This window comes from Electrophorus electricus, chromosome 22 (genome assembly GCF_041902795.1).
Source record: "Electrophorus electricus isolate QZ-2024a chromosome 22, ASM4190279v1, whole genome shotgun sequence".
Taxonomy (NCBI): domain Eukaryota; kingdom Metazoa; phylum Chordata; class Actinopteri; order Gymnotiformes; family Gymnotidae; genus Electrophorus; species Electrophorus electricus.
This window is the reverse complement of record NC_137518.1, coordinates 2047632-2074821: the sequence shown is the minus strand read 5'-3', so window position 1 is coordinate 2074821 and position 27190 is coordinate 2047632. Positions and strand designations below refer to the sequence as shown.

Genomic DNA, 27190 nt, shown 5'->3' with positions numbered 1-27190 from the left:
GATGACGTTGCCGGTTTACAGGTGTCCACGGGGCACAACACTGGCCGTCGTCGCATTATAATAGGAGGGGGCTTTTATTTCCGCAGGCAGCGTGAGGTTAAAAACGAGGTGTGCACACGCTTATTTTAGAAACGCGACGGCTGCAAAAAAAAAAACAAAAAAACAACAAAAAAAAAAAAACCCACGAGCGCTTGGTAAATAAACCTAACATTTACTGTACAGCTGACAATACGTCGTACGCGCCATTCGTGCAGGGCAGCCAGCAAGGCGCACGAGCGGTTGTCAAGGTTACCACAGCTGCAAGACGCAGCGCATCTGACCAAACGAAACAAAGAAACATCGCAGGCCACGAGCCCACAGCGAGCATCAGAGGGGGCCCTGGGGTGCGCGAGCGCCTTTTTTCTTGCCCGCGTGAATGGGAAGGGCGCAGCTCGCGGGTGTTGCAGGCAGGGTTGCTGCAGCTGGCCGCTGCACGGGCGACGTCGCCCCATTAGGGAATGCAAACGCGAGTAAAAAGAAAACCCCAAAAGCAGGTGACATCATGAACTGCTCCAGCATTTGTCAATTCAGTGCAACTCAGAAGGCAAAATGTAAGGCAAACAAGGACTGGTTCTTTTGAAAATTTATTGAATTTACAAAAGAATAACATAACAGATTTAATCTTCGTCCTCTTCCTCCTCCTCGTCCTGGTTGATCTGGAAGTAGCGCAGCTCGTAGCTCTCCTTGGTGTTGGCCACCACACGCAGCCAGTCTCGCAGGTTGTTCTTCTTCAGGTACTTTTTGGTAAGATACTTCAGGTACCTACAAAGAAACACAGGAGAACTTCACTGGCAACGCCACGATAGTGGCGTGAAACCGACGCATGCCACGGACACTGTCAACAGACCCTCACAAAAGCCTGAACTTGCATTTGCAAATTAAAATAATTTTAAAACAAGTAAAGCAGTCTTTTAAAGATTCCAAACATGGAAGAGTTGTAAACACAAATGTTTCATACCTTTAAAGCAAATCTGAAGTAAAATCTATTTTCGTGCACTGGCTCTGGAGTTAGCTGGGATCTCAAATAGTTTATTGGCACTGGATTAAGCCTGTATACAACAGTTTCCCCAATTCTGATCTCAAGCACCTCTGAACATTAGCGTTTCTCTGCTCCGACACACTCAACTCAACTCCTCAGCTAATTAACAAGCCCTTCATGAGATTCCAGTGAGGGTAGGGATCAGGAGAAGCCATGCACGGTGTGCAAGAAACACTGGCGTTCACAGGGCCTACAGCACGGTGATCTCATCAGCACTGTCCTGCGACACCTGGGCCTCCCCTCAAAGCACCAAGCTGAAGCTGTGTGAAGGTTTATTTTTGACTCAGATCCTGAAGATCTCCATAATTAGTTGAGTCATATCAGTGTATATTAAATGAGTTGGGATAACAAAAATGCACAGAGTGGTCTGATTAAACAAAAAAACAAAACACTACCACATCATCTGAACAGAAAGACCAGTAGAATCGATTTAAAAGGAACGAATGGCCCACACCGGGTTGAAATTAAACCTAAACTAATCAGAAACCAGGATCTTAATGAACTCCTGGACTGGGTTAGTGCTGCAGTTCGTCCTGAACACAGAAATCCCAGACGGCTACGTCTGCCCTGCTAATCCACAAGAAACCGGAAAAGAGAATAATCTGGCCGGTCATTCGAGTGGCTGGGCTTTTAAAGCCTATGTCTGCAGTGCAGCAGTTAAAAGTTCTCGACAGAGTATGTTGTGAAATGCTTCTGACGTGGCACTGCTCGGTAACAAGCATTTTCACATCAACAAATAATAAATAACCGTCAAGGCCAATTTCAATAACCATGTCATGCTGTCATGAGTTATACTGCAGCCCATTTGTCAACTTACAACATTTTGAGATTTGTCCATTATCAGTCCTCTGTACACCTAGCAGGAACATTCGCACGCCACGACCCACAAGATGGAAACCCGCAAAGAGATTTTCTTGTTGGGACTACAATCACAGATGCTCCTCGTCTGAAGAGTCAGAGTCTGCACTGGTAGCACTGAATATTCACTTAATCACAGAATCATTTTAGGAGAAGAAGCGGATTAAAACAACGATATAACGACAAAGCAAAGGCAGACCTCCCCATTTTGTTTGTGACAAGTGTGTAAATTCACCAATTCCAACATCCAAGCTAACAAGGAGCTACAGGCCATTTTTAGTAGCTTGCTTCAACCTGCTGCTATTCTAAACAGGTCTCGGCAAACGACGCGTCCATGGGGTGAGGCGAGACATGGAGCTATAAAAACAGGTGCAGGTCTTGCCGACCTGAAAAGCAGAGTGTGGGAGCGCGTGTCCAGGCGCAGCCGCTCTGCATTTGCCCAGCAGGAAACCGGACACCGCCGAACAAGGGCCGCGCTTTCTGCCCCGTCAGCCAGCGGCAGCAGACCTGCGCCACGCTGCACTCACACAGACCGCAGTCCAACGTCAGAGCCCATTAGAGCAGAGTCGAGAACAAGCCCAGGACACACTGAGTGAGACCAAGACTTTGTAGTAGTCGGGTCAGATGCCAGGAAGAGACTGTGAGATATTTTTGTCCTTCATGATGGTCGCCAGGCAATCACAAAGCCATAAATTCCTGCCGTATCTTAGTGGGGAGTCCTGACAACACTATAAGCTGATGCCCCCCAATCAATGGCATTCTTGTGTGATGTAGGCCATCAGGGAGGAGGGTCAAGAAACCGTCAAAATCACAGCTACAACACATTGCAGGTGCTGTCAACATGGGCAGAAAAGTACAAAAATTCTGACACGCAAGACTTTCCGGGGTGTCGGGAGGCATCCCAGGCGCCGCATGACTTTTCTACGATTACATCACACTACAAGGCCGGTTCTTCTTTCCCAACACTCAAATCTAGTTCTGCTGATGTAAATCTGTCATCTATGACAAGACTGTCAAAGCTGGGCTGAATGTGTCGCAATCTGACCCCAGAGTGCATCAAGGCAAAGATGGAATAAATGACCGAGACTTGAAAGACCGGTTTAAAATGTAAAATTTGCAGTTCAAAGCAAAAGTGAAGGGATTAATTAATCCATGCATTATTCCCAAGTCAAAACGTGAATTAAAACATTAATTTAGGTCTGGTAGTACTGTAAAAATAGGAGCAAAATGTTTGTTGAAACTCTAAGGCTTTCAAAACACTGCCACTGCAACAGTTATGAACAGAACTGACTTGCAATGGTAACATTTTCTGAATTTTGAAATTCACATTTGGCATGAATATGATTCACTTCAGGTGATAAAAAAGGGGTATTAGAGTGTTGGCTAATGGTTTAAGTAGAGACTTGACAAATGTGTGAGGAGAAAGGGCTCGATCAGTACGACAGGGGATTAAACCAGGCTGAATTTAGGAAAACGCAACCCGTGTCAAAGCTTCCAGGTTTGGGTGTGGAACAGTTGTACACTCAGATACTCCAGCCACAATGGGGCAGACCAAGTGTCCAACAGAAACTGAAGTGGGCCCAGTTGATATTCCACTGCTTTTAAGCAAAGCATCATTGAAAAGAGCAGGTGTGTTCCTGGACACTGGAAATGAAAGCCATAATGTTAAAGCAACCGGGTCAATTTGATCTTATTTCAAGACACTACTGTGTTAACGTGGATTAAGGCGAGCACTTGTAAGAAATTGTGAAAAATTAAAATTCATGATGCGACACATTGTGATAGAACATGACGTGGAAGGAAAAACGGATCGTGCCACTTAAGCTGCGTAAGCAGTCTGGGTGTGCTTCAGCAGATGGACTGCAAAAACGACTGGCCTGCTCACGTTACAGAGATGGTGAACGCTTTTAAATGCTCAAAAAAACAAAAAAACTAAACCATATTTGTGGGTTTGACTACGGCCTCAAGTTGCAACGAAACAGCGGCAGTGGACTTGCATGAACAAGAGCCAGGAGTGTGGTATTTTCATGCAATCGACTGCTTTGCACGATTTAGTGCAGGGAGTCCAGTGACCACCAAGAACCCAAGTGTGACTGTAAACCACTTCAGTCATTGCGAATAATTGGGTTATTTTTGTGAAATCAGACTTGAAGTAGCATGAGGAACTTTGATAAAACAAATGTCACAAACTAGAGAGAAAAAAATATTTAAAAAACAAAAAACAAAAAAACAAACCACAAACATCCTCATGGTCCATACTGTGTACGTTTTGTAATGGGTATTATAAATATATTTGTTGTTTTTCGCATTTAAAGTGCAACGGCCGTTTAGAGGCGCGTAATCAGCGGGATGCGCCAACAGAATCCGGAGGGGATTAGGCAAGCAGCCGAGGCCGCGTCTGTCCTGCTGAATGAGAAGGGCTGTGTGTGGTCGGAGGCCACGCCCCACGATCCCGTGACGGAACCTACGCTTGTGTTCTGAAAGTCGGAAGTCCCGCCCCCCCTCACACACAGGCAGGCCAGAATGGTTGCTGAGGATCAAAGCACGTTTCAAGACGTTAAGTCTACTATGATGGACACTTATGCGCATAGCAGACACTTTTAGTCAGAGCAACTTCATATCCATGAGTCACCGAAAGTGATGAGCCCCACGAACGACGATGCAAACTGCATGGCCTGACTCATCACCACAAGCAGATGTAGTTAGAGCTCAGAGTCCACATTTACTCTGAAAGCAGAACAAATTACTTACATAGACAGAGAAACAGGTAAGGCACACATAGCAAAAAGGTCTTGACTGAGCAAGAAAGGCTACGTGAAAACGTAACTGGTGTAATTTGTGAACAATTTTAATTGTTCCACACAATGCAAAATGTTGCACAGACATGCAGATTCGTGTAAACAACGTGCCTGCTGGCAAAGAGGAGTTATTCATTTCGGATAAAATAGTTTAACTGTGGTGGACAATAATAGTGCGTTTGATGAGGTGAAAAATGAACAGGCCATAGCGTCGATACTCATGAGAAAATGACAACGCCATGGATATCAAAGCAGCCTTTTTAACTCAGTCTAAATCCTCCCTCGTCCACAAGCTCGAGATAAGGCAAGTCTGTCAAAGGTGAAAGTGTGTGTATGGGGCTTAGCTGATGCCTCCGTGTTGGTACAACAGATTTAAAGGCACTACGCAGCAGCTGGGTGTTGGTCTGCCGCAGACTGACCCAGGAGCGTTCGGCAGGCTGGGTGACGCGTGCAAAATAACAGAAGTCCTTCCTCTGGGCTGGATCACAAACGTTTTCCACAACAGTTACCACACCTGGAAAAGCCGCTTTTCGAGTTGGTTGCGGCGAACGCGTGAGCTTCGGCTGTGCTGGGACAGAATTTCATACTGTGGATGCAGGGATGCACGTTCCTAAGGACAGGAAGCGGGACAGTGTAATTCTCCTCTCTTGGACAAGCTGACATGCTGAAATCCAAGCTTGGCCAAATCCTGGACCTAATGTAAAATCCATCCTTAGATTCTACTGCACAAACTGTCCACTGCATAAATAAACTAAATATAATGAGAAAAAAAAAACATATCCAAGTTAAATCGTTTTTCCTTTAAGAAGGGGAGATTGTTGTCTTTCTGCACCTGCACTGTGTTCGAGACCAAGTAAAGGAAGTAGAGGAAAATTGAGGGAGTTTGGGCCGGTGGCAATCGTGATAGGGATACAAGTGTCTAGGGCTGAAACGATTCGGTGGGAAACTTGAGCAACTCAATTACTACAAACCAACGATGCAAATTCTTGAAGCTTCTTTTAGTGCTAGATCCACAATTTTCCTACACCCCAGTGTTCCTTGTGCACAACATGTGCAAAACATACATCGAGCCATTCAGTAGATGAATACTAGGCTCGCCATCAACAAAAAATATGGGAGCATACCGAAACATTAAAGCAATATTGTATTACTTCTACTGCAGAAGGGCAGGGGGATAAACCAAAGCCAAAAGTGACATTTTATTTTTGCGCATTTTCTTGAATCATTAACAACGGAGATGCTAACAATAATCGTGAGCCCACAGCAGTGAGGTCGAGCAGGTTCTAGTGGAGAGGACGGACGAACGGGTTTACTTAAAAGTAGCCATCGAGCCTGGCCAGTCCGAACCGGCCGGGCCATCACACCGAGCTCGTCGCTGCAGGGACGGGGTCGTGCAGTGGAGGGATCGCGCATCCTGCCGCTGCCATTTCACAGATGTTTAGCAAAGTAGCCAGTTGGCCAAGTACGCGAGCTTGCTGAATTATACGAGAGCAATTCTCTCGTCATGCTCTTTGGCAGAATTGTTACATTTGACATTTTTCACCTTTTGTGCACTGGGGAAGTACCAAACTGCTCTGCATGCTGAGAAATCTAGCTACTGTTTTCAAAAACAGTTGAGGCTCATTAAGTGCACTGGAAAGATTAGGGAAAGCAGCGAAGGGCAAATCAACTCATTTTACCTGGTTCACATTTTTCAGGCGTGTACACCAAACTATTCTGTGTTTGCCATTTATATCACTTAGCATCACTAATGGACCACAGAGTGCTAATGGATGTGCACATATACTGAAACACGCATAGAGGAAAAATAAGTCACATGAAAAATGTCAGATACCTTTTTTAAAAATAATTCAAAATACATTTTTATAGTTATTTGTTTTTGCACTACAGAAAATGTTCTTTAAAGTATTCTTTAATAAAGAGCATCAGTAAAGAGAAGACGCAATTCTTATCCAGCAGAACACCCGATGACTAAAATAATCTATTGAAAAACATATCAAGAAAACGTAATTCCACATATCCTCTGAACCAACGACACTTCAGCTAAAACAATCTGCCATCTTACTCATGCAGCTGAAAACACTTATGCAATAGTTACTTTTTAAAATCTTTGTTCAACGGACTCGTTCTGAGTTTATTTTATTTTGCAAAGAGGAGCCGAGGCCAGCAATGCAAAAACATCCGAATATTGTTCTTGAGCCTCGACATCTTTATAAGGCTAACTTGCATCACGTTTAACACCCAACATTGCTCAAAAGCTTCGTGACGGGGAAAAGACCGGCGTGAACCGGCGCATCGCGTGTTCACATTTCAGCATCGCCCTGAGTCAGAAGGATGGGTCTAATGTACCATGCGAGTGGTGTGCAGCACTCGATCACGAGATGCCAAACTGACCTCTTGGAGAAGGGGACCTCTGAGGTCACTGAGATTTTACTCTTGCTTCTTTCGATGGAGACCGCACCACCACCCAGATTCCCAGCTTTTCCATTCACCTTGATGCGTTCCTGCAGGAACTGCTCCTACAGCAGGAAACAAGGGGAACAAGGATCACACACAGCTCCATCGCGTCACGGCCGCACCATGCAACACTAACTAGCCGCTGACTGTGACCTAAAGCGTGGATTTGAAAAATCTGCAGTCAACTCTGCATAAAACCACTCACTGGAAAGGAAACCTGATCAACAAACCATTTCTGATTCATCAAAGCCATCGGTGCACAGGGATACATCAGTAACAGTTTATATTCACATACACTGTATGAGACCTTACAAAAGGACAAAGCTCCTACAGGAACAACCGTCTGCGTGCGACACTACTATCATTTCACACCAAAGTGGGCATAAATCTGTTTTAAAAAGCAGCGTGCCGACACCCAACACGTGTGGACTGCGCAGTGAAACGGCCCTTCTGCGTACTCACAAAGTTGGCAGCATCCATGATGCCATCTTCCACGGGGTGGGTGCAGTCCAGGGTGAACTTCAGAAGCTGCTTCTTCTTCTTACCACCCTTCACTACTGGCTTCTTCTGAAAGGAAAACCATTTCCAGTGTGGGCATCGTCACCAAACGTTTCAAAGCAGCTCCCATCCCCATACCAGACACCCACACACACACGCAAGGTTTTTAACGAGAATACAACCACCAACGGAGGGAACCAAGACACATTACAGCCTAGGACAGACGCAAAAGCCCAGAGTGTCCAGCCCTGATTTAAATGCTGTAAGGATCTGCCGGTCTGGGATCAGTGCTTAACCCCTTCTCCTGCCGCTAACCCAGGAGGCTACAGGTCGTGTACAGCCCTAATTAAGAGGCTGTACGGATCTGTAGGTCTGGGATCAGTGCTTAACCCCTTCTCCTGCCGCTAACCCTGGAGGCTACAGGTCGTGTACAGCCCTGATTAAAAGGCTGGACGGATCTGTAGGTCTGGGATCAGTGCTTAACCCCTTCTCCTGCCGCTAACCCTGGAAGCTACAGGTCGTGTACAGCCCTATTAAAAGGCTGTACGGATCTGTAGGTCTGGGATCAGTGCTTAACCCCTTCTCCTGCCGCTAACCCTGGAGGCTACAGATCGTGTACAGCCCTTATTAAAAGGCTGTACGGATCTGTAGGTCTGGGATCAGTGCTTAACCCCTTCTCCTGCCGCTAACCCTGGAGGCTACACGTGGTTGGTGCACGAACAGGCCGCGTTTCGCATCGCCCGTAAACAAACCTTTCTAAAACAGCACCGCTGGCGTTTTAACTGATTTTAACCACGGTCTGAGAGAGGTGGCCATCACAAACCAAGCCCAATGTCATTTTCAGCAACCCCTACGGGAGCAGACAAACTATATCGGACTATTTCGGACGTGCGAGTACTTACAAACGGTGCCATGGCCGACACTGTGCGAAGAAAGGAAGAAGGTAACAGCGCGCATGCGCTTTGAACTTGGGTCGCTAAATCGATCACAGATATGATGGATGTAATCGAGCGGTCGGAGCTCTGGGGCGATTAAAAGCCTTTTTGAATGCCATGGGTTTTTTGGGGTTTTTTTGGCTCTTGTTGATTTCGGCTTTTGAGTAATAATTATGTTCCTAATAAAATCCATTCTGTTATAGAGCTACTAAAATCCTAGTGATGGATAAGCTGGCATCGTAGTTATTTTTAAAGCCAAGATAGGATGCGTCGAGAAGCACTTGAGACTGCATCAAAGGGCCAGGTCTCTTTCCCTTATTTATATACCTACAAACTTAGTTATATACATTTACTTATTTATATACCTACAAACACTGGAATAAAGGATTTGGTGATTCTGGACTTATGACTGTTCTAGACTTGCATCTAGTACCTTGGCTCTCAAGACATCAAAAATGCCTCACCAAACATGAAACTCTATTTTCGTGTTTTCTTTCCCCAAATTATAGACATACAGTGTACTTTACTGATCAACTAGGTTTTTATATCCCTTTGGATCTGTTCATAACAGATATCAAGTGTCCATGTTATGACCACATTAAGAAATAAGGTCTCATCTGTCTCTCTACAGTGTTAGCCCACCAAATAGCTGGCCTCAGTCCTGCGTATGCTATGTATGTAACAATGAGAGGACAGCGATGCCCCACAGCAAAAGAGGATGGAAGTGTAGATTTAATTTAGCACCTGCCAGCAGAAGTCCCCGGTATCTGGTTTCTTTTAGGTCGGGCCAGTGGGCGCGCTTCTGCCGGGAGGATGTCAGCTGCTTGGCACCGCAATCCCCTGTGAAAGGTCCCAGTCTTGCTGTCATTCCTCCAGTAGGTAGTAGTTAGGACACCCCTCCCTGCGCGGTTCACCGAGGGTCGCTGGCCGTGTGGCTAGGAAAGGAGTCTTTTCCTCACCTTCACTCGATCCCTGCCGCTATCAGGCCATTCAGAGCTACAAGAGAGGGACTGACTTTTCATTGCCTGTGAGAAATCCTGGAGCCCATCAGCGGCGTTAGGATATGGGATTATCTAGCAATCCAAGACCAAGCTGGACTGCTGTGTTTATTTTGTCTTGGTAATAGTCCTAAAGCAGATGAGGTAAGCGATTTAGCATCTAAAGCTAGAAAGCTGTACAAATTCGATGAAAAATCTCTTGTAAAGAGGATTTGTGTGTGACGTCATGGCTACTTTGATCATAAATTGTATAAAACTGAACAAAGTGAATGGTCAGAAACCACGTTTTTGTGTAAGTGTCACTAGTTCATTCTTAGCATAACATCATATCTCATATTACTGACAACACATGGGTTTTTTATTTTTATATATAAATATATAATACGAATAAGGAATGCTGACTAGCAGTGTTTTTATTTTTAGTTTACTTTTTATACTGTTATATTGTTTATTCTGTTATGCGGCTGCTAGCTTTTGGTTTCTATTGCTTTAGTTCTGAATGACAAACATTCCTAGGAAAATCAATAAAATCGTATTAGTTTGAGTTATTCTACACAATTATCACCATTGATCTATTTCTTTAAAGGAGAATAATTAACCTCGCCCATTAATTTACAGGGCTCTCCTGATTTATTGGCTCAATTAATATAAGCAACAGGTTCTGGATAAACTGTACTTTAGCATTTTTATTGTCATAAACATGTCATATTTATTGGCACATTTAAGTAAACATAAAATAAATAGAGAAATTGGAATACTATTAAAATTTGTTGATATGAATTTCAATGAGTTCCAATAATGATTTTTTTCCCTTAAATTAATTTTACTTCAATTAAATTTTTTTTAAATGCTTCAAAAAACTCACTGATATTTTGCTAGCATGTAGCAATATCAAAGTATTGTGTTGTTGAAATATTGTCAATGTTACATTATTCATGATAGTATTCCGACATTTTCTCTGTGAAATTTCCTTCAGATGGCAGGCACTACTCTCTCTCTGTCTGACAACCTGTGGGACCTGGAGAGTGCCACCCTCCACCCCCTGGTGTGCCCGCTGTGCCGTGAGCAGTATCGCCAGCCATGTCTCCTGGACTGCTACCACATCTTCTGTGCCAGGTGCCTGGATGGCAGAGCAAGTGGCAATCGTCTCATCTGCCCCCTCTGTGGGTATGTAGAAAATCTCCCTCTCAGACTGCGAGGGCAGATGTGATGGGCGTGTTTATTTTGGCTGGGCCTGCACAACTGTGCAAAGTTGTTTCTAGCTCTGATCTTTAAGTGTTCTAAGGCTCAGTGTCAAGTAACGTGAGCCGCATTGTGAGATGTTCTGAGTAATGGTACCATACCGAAGCTCGTTGTAATGGGAGCTACAGTTAAGTGTTGCTTCTCTTCTGCATTGAAGCTGGTATGACTGCAGTGTGTATCTATCTATCTATCTATCTATCTATCTATCTGGATTTTTACAGAGGAACTGATCCCAGATCACCTTTCTATACCAGCCGCTGGCCCCTTGGGGCCGCGCAGCATTGCTGCTTGTCATTCTCTGAGCTCCCAGCGTAATCACAGGCTAACAGATGGGCTCACCTGAGCCCTCATTAGTGCAATAACAGAATGCAACTGCACCGTGTGTGAAAAGGAAAGCACAACACTTTTTTGTTTGCATGCCTAGCATATATATAGCAGACATCACATCCGAAGCTGAATCCGCCCATGCTACATGTAAACACAAACACATTTATGGGAAGAATCATCTTGGATTGTACATACGGGCAAAACGCAAAAAAAAACAAACCCTGATTTAATTAGACTGGAATGCAGAGAGTATCTTTACATTGGATTTGAGAGGATGAGCAAATGGAAATGACGACAGACACTCTCGATCCAGTGTGGCCCCAGCAGGAAGGAGCCAAGCGTAATGGGTTTCATTTGTGCAATGCTGGCTTCTGCCAGATGGGTCTTACTGACCCAGGGTCCAGTAGGATTAATGCAAAGGCTTTGTCAATGCTAAATTCAATAACTAGTGACTCTGGTGAATCTGACAATCATTTCCGTCTCAAATCTGTATTTTAAACTGAGTAATTACTCCTAAATTCTACTGTTGCCAAAAGCAATGCTAATTTAACATTGTTTCAAATGTTGCGGTGTAAAAGGTTGCTAAAACCTATACTTATTCAAATGTGAAATGTTGTTTTGTTTTTTTTTTCCCCACCTTTATTCTAGGTAATCTGTTACGCATTGCATAATGACGTTAGGAAGACACAGAGTCATTATTTCTCAATACTTTGTGTTTGTTCGTTTGCAGTGCAGCAGCAAAGCCCTTTCCTACAACAGCCCAAAGGCCACTGCGTCCACGTGGGGTGAGAGGGGGCCTGGAATGGTGCATGCTGGGTAAAAGGCAGGAGTGCCCTGCGCTGAGTAGAGGCAACAGCTGCAGCATCAGGTGCCCAGCTCTGGTTTTAGCCCCGTGGCAAACCCCTGGCATGGTGGGCACGCCGATAAGATCATACCTCAATAGACCCACGCGGAAAGCCTCTTGGCAAGTGCACACTGCGATACGCTGAGCTTGAGGCTCGGAGCAATTAAAGGAGATCTGGTGATGACCCATTTCATCTCCTGTCCGGAAGTCACTCGTGACATGTAGTAACATGGCATTCCTCAAAAAAGAGGAATATTGTACACGTTTGGCTTTTGGCTGATGTTAGAAGAATGCTGCTATCGCTGGTATGGTATATCTGTGGTTGTTACAGCGGAGTTGTTATGGTTACGAACCGCATTGTTATGGTTATGCTGTGTTTGTGGGGATTAGAAGTGCACTGCTTTGGATGTGCATGTCTGTGATTGGTGGGATGTTCGTGGAAGAACAAAAGCATCACAACCTGATGAAATATTACAAATTGCTGCCCAGTAATCAATAAAAAGCAGCTGGGAACGGTAGCACATGGAACATATTCTGTGATGTTTAGTATGTCACGAATGAAAAGGAAAAACCTTAAGAGCAATCAAGACTCATATGTAAAATGTCCAAAGAATTTCTATAAGATTTACATATGACATATGCGTAAGTTATAAATATTATAGAATGAGCCTCTACAATTCTTAACATACAAAACAATAAAAAGGAGGCATAAAATAAGTTATTTATTTCCATTTCACAATTTACATTTATTTCACATTTTCCATTTCACATGAATGGATGTATAATCCTGTAAAATATTCTGTGCTATATTAATCAACACTTATTAAGTCAAATATTTTGTTGTGAAACACCCCACCAAACCCCTCAATGCATTTACACAAGTTATACAGATTAACAATTAACTTTGAAACCACTATTTGTTTATAACCTTAATTGTAACATTGGTGCGAATTATAACTTTGAAGCAAACTATGAAAGACGTGTCTTCACAAGCTTTGGAGGTGAACTCCACGTGTGTCGTAATGTGCTTCTGAATTTCAGAAAAGAAACCGGCTTTGTGCAGTTGATAAAACGTCTACCAAGGCATAAATAAATGAAAATAGAGCGTTAGTATGCTCGTGGGTGCTTGCAGGAATCACATTGGCTTCATTTTGTTACGTTCACTGATCTCTGCTGAAAGAGTAGCCATGCTGGGCTTTGACGACGATTTGAAGGACTAACACAACAGCAGAGCGCCTTTTCACATCTGTCTTATTGTTCTCTTCCTACAACCTGCATTGCTGTCAGTGGCACAGAATAGCTGGTTGCTATGAAAACAAGACAAACCGGAGAATGGAGGTAGCGTCTGGGCGGACATATTTAGGTCATTAGTTTGGGCAAAGAATGGTCCCCCCCCCTCCGATTAGCTCTGATTAATTTTACTGTTCATCAGAAAATCATTTATTTTGTAATTGGATGAAAGGGTACAATGAATTCTGAATCATTTATTGGCGAGGCATAAGGAGAAGTGTGTTAATATTAACAAGGAAATGCGTAAAAGCGTTAGTGGTTTAGTCTGCACCCTTGGGCTTCGTTTGGCCCTGACATCTCTGCTTTTCTCAGAGTGACAGAACATGTGCCAGAACATTTGGAAACATAATACATTCACAAATGCACAAACCTGATATCCATAAAAAGTTTATCGTATGCACTTGATTATGTCTGGAAAGTGCTGCCAGTAGTTTTTCCCTCGTGTAAAAATAGTCATGATGCAAAAGTCTGTAATCTCAGAAAACTCGATAACTCAGTGGTTTTCGTACTCTTACTGTTTGTGCATGTGTGTCTGTGTGCGCGCATGTGCGTGCGTGTGTGTGTTCTCCAGATATGCCTCAGTTGTAAAGGGAATAAATGCTCTCCCTCCTGAAGACCGTCTGCTGAAGTTCCTGGTAGACGATTCCACGGACAGTGTAGTTCAATGTGCTAACTGTGACATGGAATGCCACACTCAGGTATGCCACACATGACATCATATAACACCTTATATAACACACACATTTCCAAACTTCAATGAATGAATGAATGAATGAAGTTATGTAAATTATGAAGTAATGTATATGGGATTAAATGACAACGTTATGTAATCCCATATACAACATACCTACAAACCATAAGCCATATAACATTCACATGTTCTGCAAAACATACACACAAGACTTATCATAATCTATCATAAATAATCTTTAAACCAAAATTATGTGCGTTTCTTTACCTTAACAGGCATAGCTTTTATACTGAAATGTTTGAATGTGTGTGTGTGTGTGTGTGTGTGTGAGTGTGGCCAGAGCAATGGGGCTATGTATTACTGTAACACATGCAGCCAGCCCCTGTGTGGTCCGTGCAGAGAGATCACCCACAAAGCCAGGATGTTCTCCTGCCATGAAATCGTCTCACTAGCCAAGCGCGCCAAGGAAGGTCACAGGAAGTGCTGTGAGTTACCACACCAGTCCCTTCCACACGTCTGTATGGATTTTAAAGGAGAGGTTCATACACTGACATAAAATAATCAGATGTGAATGACTAGACCACAACTTTAAAAAAAAAAAAAAAAAGATTTGCTGAAGATTTTTGGGACTGAATTTAAGCCTAATGAGGTGTAGCATGTGGTAAACATATCAGGACTGAAGCCATTAGTAAGGCTGCGCTATATGTAGGAAGTTTTACCGTGCGGTTAACAAAGCGCGAACCTCTTTGCTTTAAAACGGGACTGACAAGCTCCAGTTCTGAAGAGCCCACGTCCAGCCGTGTATTGAATTTTACAGTTCCGTTAGACCTACTAAAGCTGGTAACAAACTGATGTGTCAAATTCTCTGCTTGAACACGAAAAAACACATCTGAACCCTGAGCCCACAAGACCAGAATTTCATGTGCTTGCTTTTAAAAAAAGGTGTCCACAGCAACTCTGTGGTACACATTTTCATTCTGTGGTATAAAATAGGCATCTAATCTTGTTAAAGCATTTTTAGATGCCTTGTGAGCCCAGTACATTCAGGAAATGACACACAACACACTTGAAAATCCGGTAAGATCCGCGTTTCAAATTTGCTTTATTGACTCCTCTCTTAGCCCTTCATGAGGAGCTGTACGTCATGTTCTCGACGGAGAAGAAATCCATGCTCTGCATCAAGTGCTTCAGGGACATGCAAGTGTAAGCACGACAGCGACTGCGAAGCGCGGCCCAAGCCCCGGCGCACTGCTGTAAACATGATCTCTGGCCTTTCTGCGTCGGCAGGCAGGGTCGGATGCGCTGTATGGACATCGAGACGGCATACGCGCAGGGCTGCGGAATACTGGACCAGGCCATGCTGGTGAGACGCGCGAGCGGCTGCGGTCTCGCTTGCCATTAACAAGCGAGTGCCACTTCAGGTTAATGGTACCGGCACTCTTCGTGAACGCGCTTAGTGCCATTCTCTGGAGTGGAAGCAAACTGCAGTGAAGTGTGCAGGGGCCACAAAGGGCGTTGGAGTGTATCGTAGCTTCTACTTTGCCGTCCCAATGAAGTGCGCAGGGGCACGAGGGTGCGGAGTGCAGCGCGTTGCATTTACGCGCGAGCAAGCGGCGTTTGTCCTGAGCCGACCTTTCCTTCCTCCCCACAGGCTGTGAAGGAGCTCCAGACATCGGCGCGGGAGGCCACCATCCAGCTTAAGGCCATGATCAGAGAGGTGCGCACCAATGAGCAGGAAGAGGAGACGGCTATCTGCACCCTGTTCAACAGCATGCAGGTTGGACATTTCGCCAGCAGGGGGCATACATGGCACATGGGTGACACGTTCCAAGTTCGCTTCACACAAATCATTCATGTAGATACTCAATTATTTAAAACCAATTACGGAGTAGGACAAGCTCATAATATACTTATTGTGGATGGATTGTAGATTGTGTGAAATGTTTACTCTATTCTTCATACAGGAGAACCTTGCAGAGAGGAAGAGAATCCTGTTAAAAGCTGCTCAGAGGTAAACTGATTTCTCTCAGCCAAGCTCTCAGAGTCTACCAGGACACCCTCTATTGACGTCTTTCAATGAGGTTTTTTAGCCTCTGCCCTTTTTCCCAATCACTTCCCTGCCTGGAAGTTCCCTCAGGCTGGATCTTCCAGAAACTAAGCCAAAGACTTCTTTTTTTTTTGTCCGTTTGTCCGAGTGCCTTAACAAGACCCGCCAAAGTCGAACAAAAGGAATTAATATATAGATGGATTATGGATGAACGATAAAATCAAAGTCTGCGTGTGCTCTGTGCATGCACGGTTTCATTAGTTGGTGCTAGTGGTTTAAACCGGCATTATCCACAGCCAGCATGAGGAGGAGGAGAAGGTCCTGAAGGAGCAGCTCTATTATCTGGTTGCCCTCCTGCCCACGCTCCAGGTACGTCAGCCCCTTCTACACACAACCTCCGTACCCGTGCCTCTGCTCTCGTACCCGCAACACCTGCGGGATCAGGACGGTACCGATCTGATCCTCACTGTCGCAGGTCCACCTGCTCGTGTGCTCGGCGTTTCTCAGCCTGGCCAGCAAGTACGATTTCCTCGACATGGGCTATGTAAGTGGTCTCTCTCTCTCTCTCTCTCTCTCTCTCTCTCTCTCTCTCTCTCTCTCTCACTGAACCCCCTCACTCCCTCTCATTCTCTCTGTCTCACTGAACCCCCTCACTCTCTCTCTCTCTCTCTCTCTCTCTCTCCCTCACGCCCTCTCTCTCTCTCTCTCTCTCTCTCTCTCTCTCTTTCTCCCCCCTCACTCTCTCTCTCTGTCTCTCTCACTGAACCCCACCTCTCTCTCTCTCTCTCTCTCCCTCACTCCCCCTCACTCCCTCTCTCTCTCTCTCTCTCTCTCTCACTCCCCCTCACTCCCTCTCTCTCTCTCTCTCCCTCACTCCCCCTCACGCCCTCTCTCTCTCTCTCTCTCTCTCTCTCTTTCTCCCCCCTCACTCTCTCTCTCTCTGTCTCTCTCACTGAACCCCACCTCTCTCTCTCTCTCTCTCTCTCTCTCTCTCCCTCTCTCTCCCTCACTCCCTCTCTCTCTCTCTCTCTCTCTCTCTCTCTCTCTCCCTTCCTCTCTCTCTATTGGCGCCCGCCCTCCGTTCATCCTGCGTCTTGTTCCTCCACAGCAGCTGATGGACAGGCTGCACAGGATTGTGAGGTTGCCTCACCGACTCTGCCCTGCCCAGAGCTCCAGGGTAACCTCCACCCACGGCGCCACATGAGACATAGATCAGAGCAGTTTATTAGAACCTAGTTGACACCCATCAGGGTCCCACCTATGGACCCCTTATTCAGAACAGAGATGGGATAACATGGCAACAGGCTGCATCATACCAGTCCAGAATTATGACATTAACACACTGGACCAAAACAAGATTAAAATTTAAAAATGTAAAAAAAAAAACCCCACAAAAAAACAAACAAACAAACAAACAAAAAGATATGTATATTGTAAGGGCCTGTAACTGATTTAGACTATTAGGTGGTGGGGCCCAATGCCCAATGTGATATCTTTTTCATGAGGCCAAAAATCCCTGGGTTTATCCCTGAATGCAGGGATAGTAATTTATGAAACAGGAATGCTACCTTCCATCCCACATGAGCAAAGAGGTGGAAAAGATTAGAAGATTCCTTCATATTTGAAATAAGATATTCATATGGGCCTGAAAATGACTTAATATAAGCTTCTAGATAGTTTAACATCATGATTCACCCTTATCACATGACTAGTCAAACATACTCTGTGTGTAAAGGACTGTTTTTCTTTGTGAGACAAGTCTGCTATGTGAAACAATCCTTTCCACAGACGTAATCGCATAGCCGTGATTCACTTTGAACTGAAACAGGCTGTTAATTAGGCTTGTCAGTTTGCCAGCCTGTGAGTCCCTCTCTGTGGTCCTGTAGCACTTAATACAACACTTCACACATTCAGAATGTAAAGCCTGCATCTACAAGCTATTTTTGCTTTGGTGTCGCTTCTAAATTTGTGCACTTTTATAAGACTTTCACTTCCCTGTGTTTCGCCCTCTTCAAAGCATAGCCAGGAATGTTATTAGTATCTGGATTTCCACTCGATTTAAATATCAGGGTACTCGGGTAGATCTTGAAAAATGTGGAATTGGAGGGTAAAATTATTGGTGCCATTGTAAATGCTAATTGCCACCTCCCGTGATGAGCAGGGGTTTGGAATCTGCAGTCCAGCTACCCATTAGCACGTGGCTGTTGCTGGAAGAATAAACAGGAGGGCTGAGGAAGTGGTTTGGAAATCTGGTAAATGTGTGTGTGTTTGGCAGAAAATGGCTGAAAACACATTGCAATTCGGAGAGGTTACTTCTGGCATTACTTTATTTGCTCTTGTGAAACCTCTCCCGTTGAGTTAACTGCTGCTGCGTCCTCAGCAGGATAGCATGGTTGATGCTCTTGAATCTTGTGGTGCACGTCAGTGTTGTATCTGGTAAGTGGTGTTTCACTGGCAAACTGAAATGTACATTAATACTGTCCTGTGGTTCAGTTTACCATCACTCCGAATATGGCCGTCAACTTGGGAATGTTGATGCGAACTAGGCTGAGGCAGTACGACAACTCTTGAAAAAGTGGGCATGAACTGACAGTTGGGTGACAGTTGCTCAGTGGTCACGTCTAATTCTCCAAGTTCCAGACCTTTAGCCAGCAGTTTTAACCTGGTACAAAGCCAGACTGGACAGGTACATACTGATCCATCGCGAGGTTTCTACCAGCTCATGATGTCCCCCAAGGATGTCGGGTTTGATCTAAGTTTGTCAGATGTATCAAATGGCTCTCTGTGTAGCTTTATAAAACAAGATTGCGCCTCCGGCTCCTCCAGAACTGCCTCTGATGCAGGCTGTGCCCTTCTGTTATCAGGTCTGTGCAGTCTATTGTTGCCAGCCCTGGTCACAGCAGCTACCAATTGAGCATTGGTGTTGGTTATGATTCCATGCCTGTAATTTGCTACTTCCTACCTCTTAGGCTGCCAGCTGGTAACTTTAAGTCATCTGAAGGTAATCCAGGACAGGGCGTCTATCAAGATGGGCCTTTTACCCAGAAGAGTACACATGACTCCATTTCCTCTGTAGTGGGCCCAGTAACAACTGATGAGAAGCCCGTGTGGAGTGTCTTCTGACCTGCAGCAAGCTTCAACATCCACAGCAGCTACAAACGTGCTACATCCATCAAACTATTGTGTGTCTACAGCGCATCTGGAACTTCATATGCTTCAACCTACATGTCCTCTAGCAGTTCCCAGTCAGGCCATGATGCCATCTTGCAAGTAATGGTTTCTTAACCACTACAAAGTAATTATCAAACTGTGCTCTCTTCCCTGAAGTGCACTTATGGTTCTGTTTCTTCTAAAGTAACTTCAAGTGACTCGAAGAATGGCTTTATACAGTTGGGCCGTACATATGGCTTGGGTGCTGTTGCTCCCTCAAGCACCAAGCCATTCACTGATTATTCATCATTAGCCAAAACTTGCAGGTACCTTCTAAGTAAGGGCAGAGCAGATCTCCTTATATCCAGATTGTCTGTACACTTATTCATTGCTTATAAGCCTACTACATTGATCAAGCCATTTGAGGAAGCCATCAGCCTACCATATCAACGGTACAGACTTCCTCCCAGTCTGAACGAAGCCCTTACGTGCCTTCCAGTACTCTGCAACAAAGCCACAATGCCCAGGCTGTAAGCCTTTTCTCCTCTCAAAGCTGCTAACAGCTCTCTCAAAGCAAAAACCTGTGTGTCACATTCGCCCCTCCCTGGCATCGCGGTTCCCACAGCGAAGCTACCCGTTTTGTTTATTTGCTAGTTTGGTTTCCTCGTGCATTGTTGTTTTGGTTTCTTTTGGTTCTGCCCCCTTATTAGTATCTCCACCTGTCATGGTAATCACCTGTGTCTTATTAGTCCTCATTTGTCCTAGTATATAAGCCCCATGTGTTCTTTCGGTCATTGTGAAGTCTCTTCTACCTGCCTTACGTTTCTGAGACGACGTGTTCTTTGTTTATCAGCCTGGTTACGTTCGTTAGTCTGTCTGCCTGTATGTTAGATTTACTCTTTTGCCTGCTCCCTGTTGATAGCTTTGTTGATTACTCTCTGGACGTTACCTTTTACCCATGTCTTGACTTTCTTTGGATTGTCCCTGTTCTCTATTAAACTGCATTCGTTATACTGCATTCGACTCCATCTCTGTTCGCCCATGCCTGTTATGGTGAAGCCTGGTTATGATCTTCTGATTGCTTTCGAGTATTTCCTAAATGGACATCAAGGTGTGGGCTATAAAAAAAGCATCGAGGGTATATTTACACCCAGTACCAACCAACTCAGGCTGACCATAAGCTAATGGCTGCTTCTGGGTCAAGCAGTTTTTGATTTGTATCCAGTAACAACTACAACTATACCCAAAGTGGGTGATTTATGCAGGCTATTCCATCAGAATCAGCTTGGTCTACCAGTAATCATCCCCAACAAATGATGCCTTCTGCATCTGAGCTTATTTCAGAGTGGCTACGACCATGTAACCCAAGGATGTGCTGCCATCTTCCAGCAAAGTCATACTCCTATATGTTTTTAACCCTGTGAACAGCATGTATGGTTTGGGAAAACCTACTGCTCCAGAAACCCAGCCTGCATCTCCAGAGAATTGTGGCTGACCTCATCAGCCAGTCTCCAGTTTTACCCAATGCAGTTTTTTTTCCACACAGCAGCTCCACACCTGTGCAGCATATTTCCTCGCAGTTTACCAGTGCCTCTGAGAGAACTTTGGTGGAAAGCCCTGGCTAGAATAAATACCAACCTACTCGTAGTAACAACTGGTATTGGGCTAATGATGAGAACTACCAAGTGGTGGAAGTTTCAACTAAGGCTTTTCGCTGTGCTTCCATATGTGTAGCAACAGTACTGTAGTAGTGCAATTTTGTTACATTGTCCGATGGAGAAAGAAGTATTTCAGTGTTAATCAATTTTAACCCCCACCCCACCCCACCCCCACCACCACCATTTGGCCTTTTAAGAATTTCACTGAGTCTTTTATCAGGTTTGTAAACCTCTACTGATTGGTCACTTTGAGGTTTTCTGAACCTGAGAAACATTTTTCATGCATGTGTGACCTTTGGGTAAAAAGAGCAGGGTCTCGTAAATCCCACAGGCATTATGTGCGTTTGCCGGATTTATCTGTTGCCAAAGATAGTTTTAACAACCCAGTGATTTTTTTTTTCTGGTTATTTTCAAGTTGGAGAATATGCTGAATTCCTACTGTCACAATTTTTAGTCTGGAAGCACTGGGAGTTTCCCAAACCAGTTAAAAAGAACTGCTGAGCTTCCACGGTAATTTGAAGTGGTGGCAGTATTGAGATATTACAGTATATCCTGAACATTCTTTCATAAGGGATTTACATATATAGCATTTAAAACAAAAAGGTTTTCAAATACTGTAGTCTTATAAAAAATGCCAATATACCTATAGTCTTTTAAATGCAGTAGTATTAAAGGGGATATCAATAGCTAATTTAAAGAAATTGAATGTTTTCCCCCCAAGCTTGATGGTAATCTAATTTCTACTTCATCAGATTGACATCTGACTGAAAGTATGGTGGTGTAAACCCCTTTCTGACTGCGATTTCCTCTCTCTCAGATCAACGCAGATTTCCATGCCGAGTTCGCACGCTGCTTAGCCAGCCTGCTCCCGCTTGGACTACAGAGGTCTGGTGCAGTACCCAGGGGAGCCAGTGGGGGCAGCCTGTGAGTTCCAGCGCCGTGTTTTTGCCGACTTCAGAGAGACTGCATTCACACAAGGCTATCCTCACTATTGAGCTGTATAAATCAAGGAAAAGCTTGTTTCTAGGAAGTTGTTTCTCTTTAGAGAAACTGAGGAATACCATCATATGCTCTGAACCGATCAACACAAAATCAGATAAATGAGTTTGTACTCAGATAAAATATAGCCTTAGTATTCCTGGTATGTCTATATATTGACTGGTGCGTACGTCAGTGGGTTGAAAGACGTCATAAAGCTCTAGAGGTAACTTTTTAAGAAATGATGGCTAAGATTCATTCTCAGTGCATTATTCATTTCCAGTGCATTCACTGAGCAGGTGTCAACAACAGACAACAAGAAGAAGGCAGCGATGTTATCCCTGAAGTCATTCGGTCTGTCACTAAGCTGTTCAGATTTGTAACCCCTTTCTAATGTGGCAGGTATGAGCCAGCCATGGTCCAGAGGTGTTAACACTGGCTCTCGGGTGAGTGGAGCCGGGATTCTAGGAAAGCTCTGATCCTGGGAGCGAGGCTCAATGTTACTGCTGCCTGATCGACTGTCACGAAAAAAAAAGCAAAAAGCACAGCTCCTAGTTCACCTTTGCTTTTTGGCACTCAGTGGCCATGGCTAGCACGAGGAGGAAGGATCTGATCCAGGATCAGATTGATATTCTTTGAAAATAAAGGGGTCGCGTTGGGTTATCTCCAGTTCTCTGCTGTGAAGCAGATGGACTAAATCCAAAAGCGACTCGGGGCTTTGTGATGCCACGATCCCTCTCACTGGCTTAATATATTGGTCTATATTTTTATAACCATTTTCTGAGAAATTTAAGTGTATGAAGTGGTAAACGAAGAATAGCCTCAGACTCGCCGGCTCACACCAGTCTCTATTTTCAGTCCTCGCCGCAGCTGAGACTGCGTGTCCTTTCATGGCAGGAACAGTAGGGTTTCCTTGGGATTTCTCATTCCTGGAATCTGCCACCCCATCCCCCACAATCCCCGTTTGTTGTCTTCTATCTGTTGGCATTAAATCGTGTTTACAGTGTTGCACATGTGCGGTGTCTACTGACAAAGGCAAAGGTGACCGCAAAGAATTCCTCATCCCCCCCACCCCCCGTGGATGGCGGATGAAGCAGGTGCCCCCAGCAACTTTCCACATAAATCCCGTGTGCTGTTCATAGGTTGTCCCGCCCCTCTGCCGCCAAACCCGCCTGTTCCCGCTCTCCCACAGCCATGGCAACAGCCCGCCGTTCCGCTCCTCTCACTATTTATATCATAATTACACGGAACTCTTCAGGCTTTTGTTCCACCCCCCGATGCTGTTGCCAGTGGCGATGTCTTAAATTGGTAGGGGTCAAATGAGTGGGAGGGGCTTACAGATAGTGCACAGTATAGGTGTCCGGCTGAAACGAGCAGCACCTAGAGATTCTTCCCAGGAGGTTCCATCACAGCGCAGGTGCGTGTGTGTAGCAATCAGCTTAATTAAAGACCCTCGCCATTACGGTAATCCACCTTCTCTCTTTTTTAAAAAAAACAAAAAAAACCAAACATTTTTATTGTCGTATGTTTCAGTTGGACATGCACTGCATTAATCGGCTGAGCCTGAGAAAGGAGCAGGTTTCTGAGATGTCGTAGGGAGAGCATTCTTTCCTTTCTGAATGGGCTTGTGGAAGGCCTAGTGATTATGTGCAATTCAGTTTAGTTAACTTCCTTAATTTCTAAAGTGGTTTATATTTGTTGATAAGACTAAATAATTGAATGGATGTCTAGCATTCTTTTTTCAGAGCTGCTAAAAAGTTTTTTTTTTTAAACTATGATCTTGAAGTGTTTTAAGAATAGCCCTGTGAAACTGAGATGCACACAGAAGATTCCTGAATAGCTGTTTGGCACCTGGCATTGTGAATCGGCCTGTCAGAATGCCTGATCGCAGAATACCTACCCATGATTTATAGGCTGACGCGTTGCATGCAGACTGCATTGCCTGAGAATCAGCAAGCGTAAACTAAGGTGAGAGAGGGAGAGGCTGTCAAACAGAGAATGAGCCGTCATGCAAAGACGATCCTGTGATGACACCTTGTTTTCCGCTCCTTTTCTTATAGCCGTTGAAGGCAAACAGCTTTCCGTGACTGTGTTTTTTAACATGCACTAGCATATGAACCACTGCTGCAGAGGGCGCTTTGTTATATGGCAGGTCAGCACCTAGGAGATGGTGACCACGTTTCCCTCCACAGGCTGTGGGCTGCTCGGTCCATGTCGTGTCAGTCTTCCTGTCTCAGTGCCATGCTGCAGGGTCCATCTCTGGGATACAGAGCCGCTTCTCGTCGATACGTCTGTACCAAAGTCTTGGTGGCCAAGGATGGGGACACACCTTTCGCCGAGCACTGCCGGAATTACGAGAACAGCTATCGGGTGAGATGGTCGGCAGCCGTCCGGAACGCCGCGTCTGGGCCATTATTGTAATAGTGTTTTTGTCTCCAGGCTTGGCTAAACGGAACGCCGAGCTGAAGTCGGGTCGCGTGGTCGGTCTTTCGAGTATTCCGCTCGGTTTTAAGGCTTGTCCTTCTGGACCAGGCTCTGCAGACGGAGGTGCGGAAGCTGAAGAATCAGGTGCAGGCTTTGCACCGCGACCTGACCAAGCACCACTCCCTCATCGACACGGACGCCATGGGGGAGATACTGGAACGCTCCCTGCACGTGGATGGGCAGATCGCGTCTCAGTACTCTGCCGTGCAGACCCACAGGGCCATGCTCCAGGAGGTGAGGCAGCCCCTGTCGCTGTGTGACGAGGTAGAGTGAAGTTGGCGAAAAGGCTTCATCTCAATGCATGTGTTTTTTTTGCATTTTTGTTTGGTTTTTTTTAGATGTGGGAAGAGACTTTACAAAGGGTCACTAATGAGCAAGATATCTATGAAGGTAAAGGATGTTATCAGTGTTCCTTCTCATCCAACTGGTGTTCTTTCAGCCAGTCGTAGAGGTCTGGAGTTACCCGAATGCTTTAGATGACGTGATGTTTGTTGTCTTGTCTCAGCACAGCTCTGTGATCTTCTGCAGTTGAAGCAGGAAAACTCCTACTTGACAACCATCGCACGTCAGATTGGACCGTATATCTCGTCCATAGCAAAAGTAAAAGAACGCTTGGAGCCCAGGTAGCCTCAGCTCTTATAATCCCCTTCGCATCTCTTTCAGCCAAATCTAATCATTTATAACCACAATAATAAACCAGTAATGCACCAGAATGGTGCTGATTTGCTTTTAGGTTCCAGGTTCTGAAAGAACATGAAGATGATCGCAGTGAGACCATGATGAAGATCTATGAGGATATAACAGTGAACACTGAATCACTGCATGGGTAATCTTGATCACAAAATAATAAAATATGAATTTAAATTTTCACAACTATGAGAATTGTATCCATTGTTTAATGGACGTATAAGTGAAGATCTGGAATTGGGAGGAAAACTACTAATTCTCATTGCATTTCTTCCCATAGTAGAAATGACGATGGCTGTTCCATCATCTACAACTGGGATTCGAACAGGAGTAAGAATGCTGTGATCCTACAGCCCAATGAAACCCCAGCAAAGAGCACCGACTGCTGCCGGCCAAACAAGCAGAGAAACGTCTAAGACGCGCTGACACAGAGCTGCCACAAGAAACTCAAGCACGTTTACGCAGTGATGTTTGCTGTGTGATGGGCATCTTACACTATAAATGCTCTTTCATGGGCTTTTATGAGCCAGTGCAAATGAAATGACAAAAGCGCACAAGAATAATCTGCTGAGTGGATTATGCTTTTCTACAGAACATCTCGGAGATGGAAGCGCAAAGGGACGCGATGAGTTATGTTCGTGATTAATGCGGAGAGGAAGTGATCTTCCGGTTCCGTTGTGCACAAACTTCAGGTTAAAAGATGGTTGGGAAAATGTAAGTGATGAAATACCAACTTTTGTCATAGCAATGATATTTTAACTGTACTTTAAATTATGTGTTAAAACAGAGTATAAAAAAGAAAAGGAGTGGTTTACTGATGACAATAGAAATGAAATTCTTTATGGACTGGATTGAAGGGGAGGGGAGTAAATAAAAAATGCAAAAGTGATGTTTGGGGAAATAATTACTGATGCAATTCATAACCAAAGTATTTGATATGAGTATGTTATAGAGACCAAACACTTCCTAAATAATATCTGTGTGTGTGCTGAGACGGACATGTCATTAGCACTCAGTTTTGATGACTAGACTAAAGCAAATTTGAACTGTTGGTTATTTTTAAGTATTATTATTATTATTATTATTATTATTATTATTATTATTAGTCACATTTGTATACCACCTTTCTCAATCCCAAGGATGCTTTACAGACAGAAATCAGCTTTTACAATCAGATCACAAACACACCTGTGAGAAGCGGCAGTCGATTTGTGCAGAGCGTACTCTCTATCAGTTACTATAGCCCTTATATATATATACTTACACAATTTACAATTTACCCCCGTGTTCTTGGTATGCTTTGAATGTGTGTTTATAAATCTGACAAGATTTCATAAATCTGACAGTTGGATTAGTGCATCAGGACAAAATGGATTTGGTGCACAGAATAAAGAAGCGGTTGTATGCTGTATAATAACTCAAACCCAGGACTCAAAAGCCTGGAGGCATTGCTTTGACTTCTTCAAACAAGGAGAGGAGAGCACAGATAGCTTTGGGGTAGCAGATGTTGTGTTTTTAGTTCATGATTATTCAGTGACTTAATTGTGCGTGTTTGTGAGGAATCATCACATCCAGCGTGTCGTGATCCCTCTCTGAGGAGGGGCAAAAGAGAGCATAACATTCAACACACACGACAGCACCCAGGTCGGATAACCAGCAGCACTCGCTCCGCACAAGCTGAAGGCAAGGAGGCACATAAGACACACAACGAGGGAGTGGGTGTTGTTTTGCTGTTCGCAAAAATGGCAGTTGTATTTACTAGATTCATATTTCAGTAAGGAGATCTTAAATGTATTTGTCATCCCCTTGAGGGCAGTAATTTACAAATAAATCATTTCTGCTGTATGCTAACAGTGACATATGTGGGCAACAACAAAACAGACCACTAATCTCTTTCTCTGAGCTCTAGATCAGCTCAAATCACTAACGAGAATATGGGAGACATTACAAAGAGTAGCTCACTAAACAAAAAAACAACAACCTTGTTACTTTACATGCAGCGGCCAGTGACCTCAGTGCAATGCACCAAACAAGCAGCCGTTTTGCAGTGATTGCGCATTGCAGCTGGGTCGATAGCTGATCAGATCATAAATCACGCCGAACTAGAAAACACGACAGCCGATAGAGGCTTCTCCAGTCCAACACCTCAAATCCCCCTCCCTCCCCGGAG

General features: G+C 44.5%; 2 protein-coding genes across 15 annotated transcripts; one reads left to right on the top strand and one right to left on the bottom strand.

Moving 5' to 3' along the window:
* Window positions 1–607: 607 nt before the first annotated feature.
* rpl22 (ribosomal protein L22) lies at window positions 608–8656 on the bottom strand. Of its 2 annotated transcripts, none has more exons than XM_027025090.2 (4): window positions 8592–8656; window positions 7654–7758; window positions 7129–7253; window positions 608–801 (listed from the first exon to the last, which is right to left on the bottom strand). In XM_027025090.2, the coding sequence occupies exons 1-4, from the start codon at window positions 8601–8603 to the stop codon at window positions 657–659; spliced, it is 387 nt and encodes a 128-aa protein (XP_026880891.1). In that variant the 5' UTR covers window positions 8604–8656; the 3' UTR covers window positions 608–656. The 2 variants fall into 2 exon arrangements, with proteins under 2 accessions (XP_026880891.1, XP_026880900.1); XM_027025099.2 differs by having other exon boundaries at window positions 7654–7755; window positions 8592–8619.
* A 751-nt stretch (window positions 8657–9407) lies between these two features.
* Window positions 9408–25909, top strand: rnf207a (ring finger protein 207a). 13 transcript variants are annotated; one of them, XM_081705759.1, is made up of 19 exons: window positions 9412–9766; window positions 10599–10789; window positions 11922–12059; window positions 13897–14023; window positions 14348–14501; window positions 15138–15219; window positions 15304–15379; window positions 15668–15793; window positions 15981–16027; window positions 16360–16432; window positions 16539–16607; window positions 17172–17240; window positions 21689–21795; window positions 24042–24219; window positions 24382–24567; window positions 24672–24723; window positions 24839–24956; window positions 25067–25159; window positions 25304–25909. In XM_081705759.1, exons 2-19 carry the CDS (start codon window positions 10599–10601, stop codon window positions 25434–25436), a joined length of 2019 nt encoding a protein of 672 aa, XP_081561885.1. In that variant the 5' UTR covers window positions 9412–9766; the 3' UTR covers window positions 25437–25909. The 13 variants fall into 13 exon arrangements, 12 of the variants coding, with proteins under 12 accessions (XP_081561889.1, XP_081561888.1, XP_081561885.1 ...); XM_081705760.1 differs by having other exon boundaries at window positions 9413–9766; window positions 14357–14501; window positions 25301–25909; XM_081705758.1 differs by having other exon boundaries at window positions 9413–9766; window positions 17175–17240; window positions 25301–25909.
* Window positions 25910–27190: the final 1281 nt, after the last annotated feature.

Coding starts and splice junctions, on each gene's coding strand:
- rpl22 (XM_027025090.2), bottom strand. Junction 7,254..7,653: donor TCATGGATGCTGCCAACTTT/GTGAGTACGCAG, acceptor TTCCTGCTGTAG/GAGCAGTTCCTGCAGGAACG. Junction 802..7,128: donor GAGGTCCCCTTCTCCAAGAG/GTCAGTTTGGCA, acceptor GTTTCTTTGTAG/GTACCTGAAGTATCTTACCA.
- rnf207a (XM_081705757.1), top strand. CDS start 10,599: ATGGCAGGCACTACTCTCTCTCTGTCTGACAACCTGTGGGACCTGGAG. Junction 17,241..21,688: donor GCCCTGCCCAGAGCTCCAGG/GTAACCTCCACC, acceptor CCTCTCTCTCAG/ATCAACGCAGATTTCCATGC. Junction 24,220..24,381: donor ATTACGAGAACAGCTATCGG/GTGAGATGGTCG, acceptor CTTCTGGACCAG/GCTCTGCAGACGGAGGTGCG.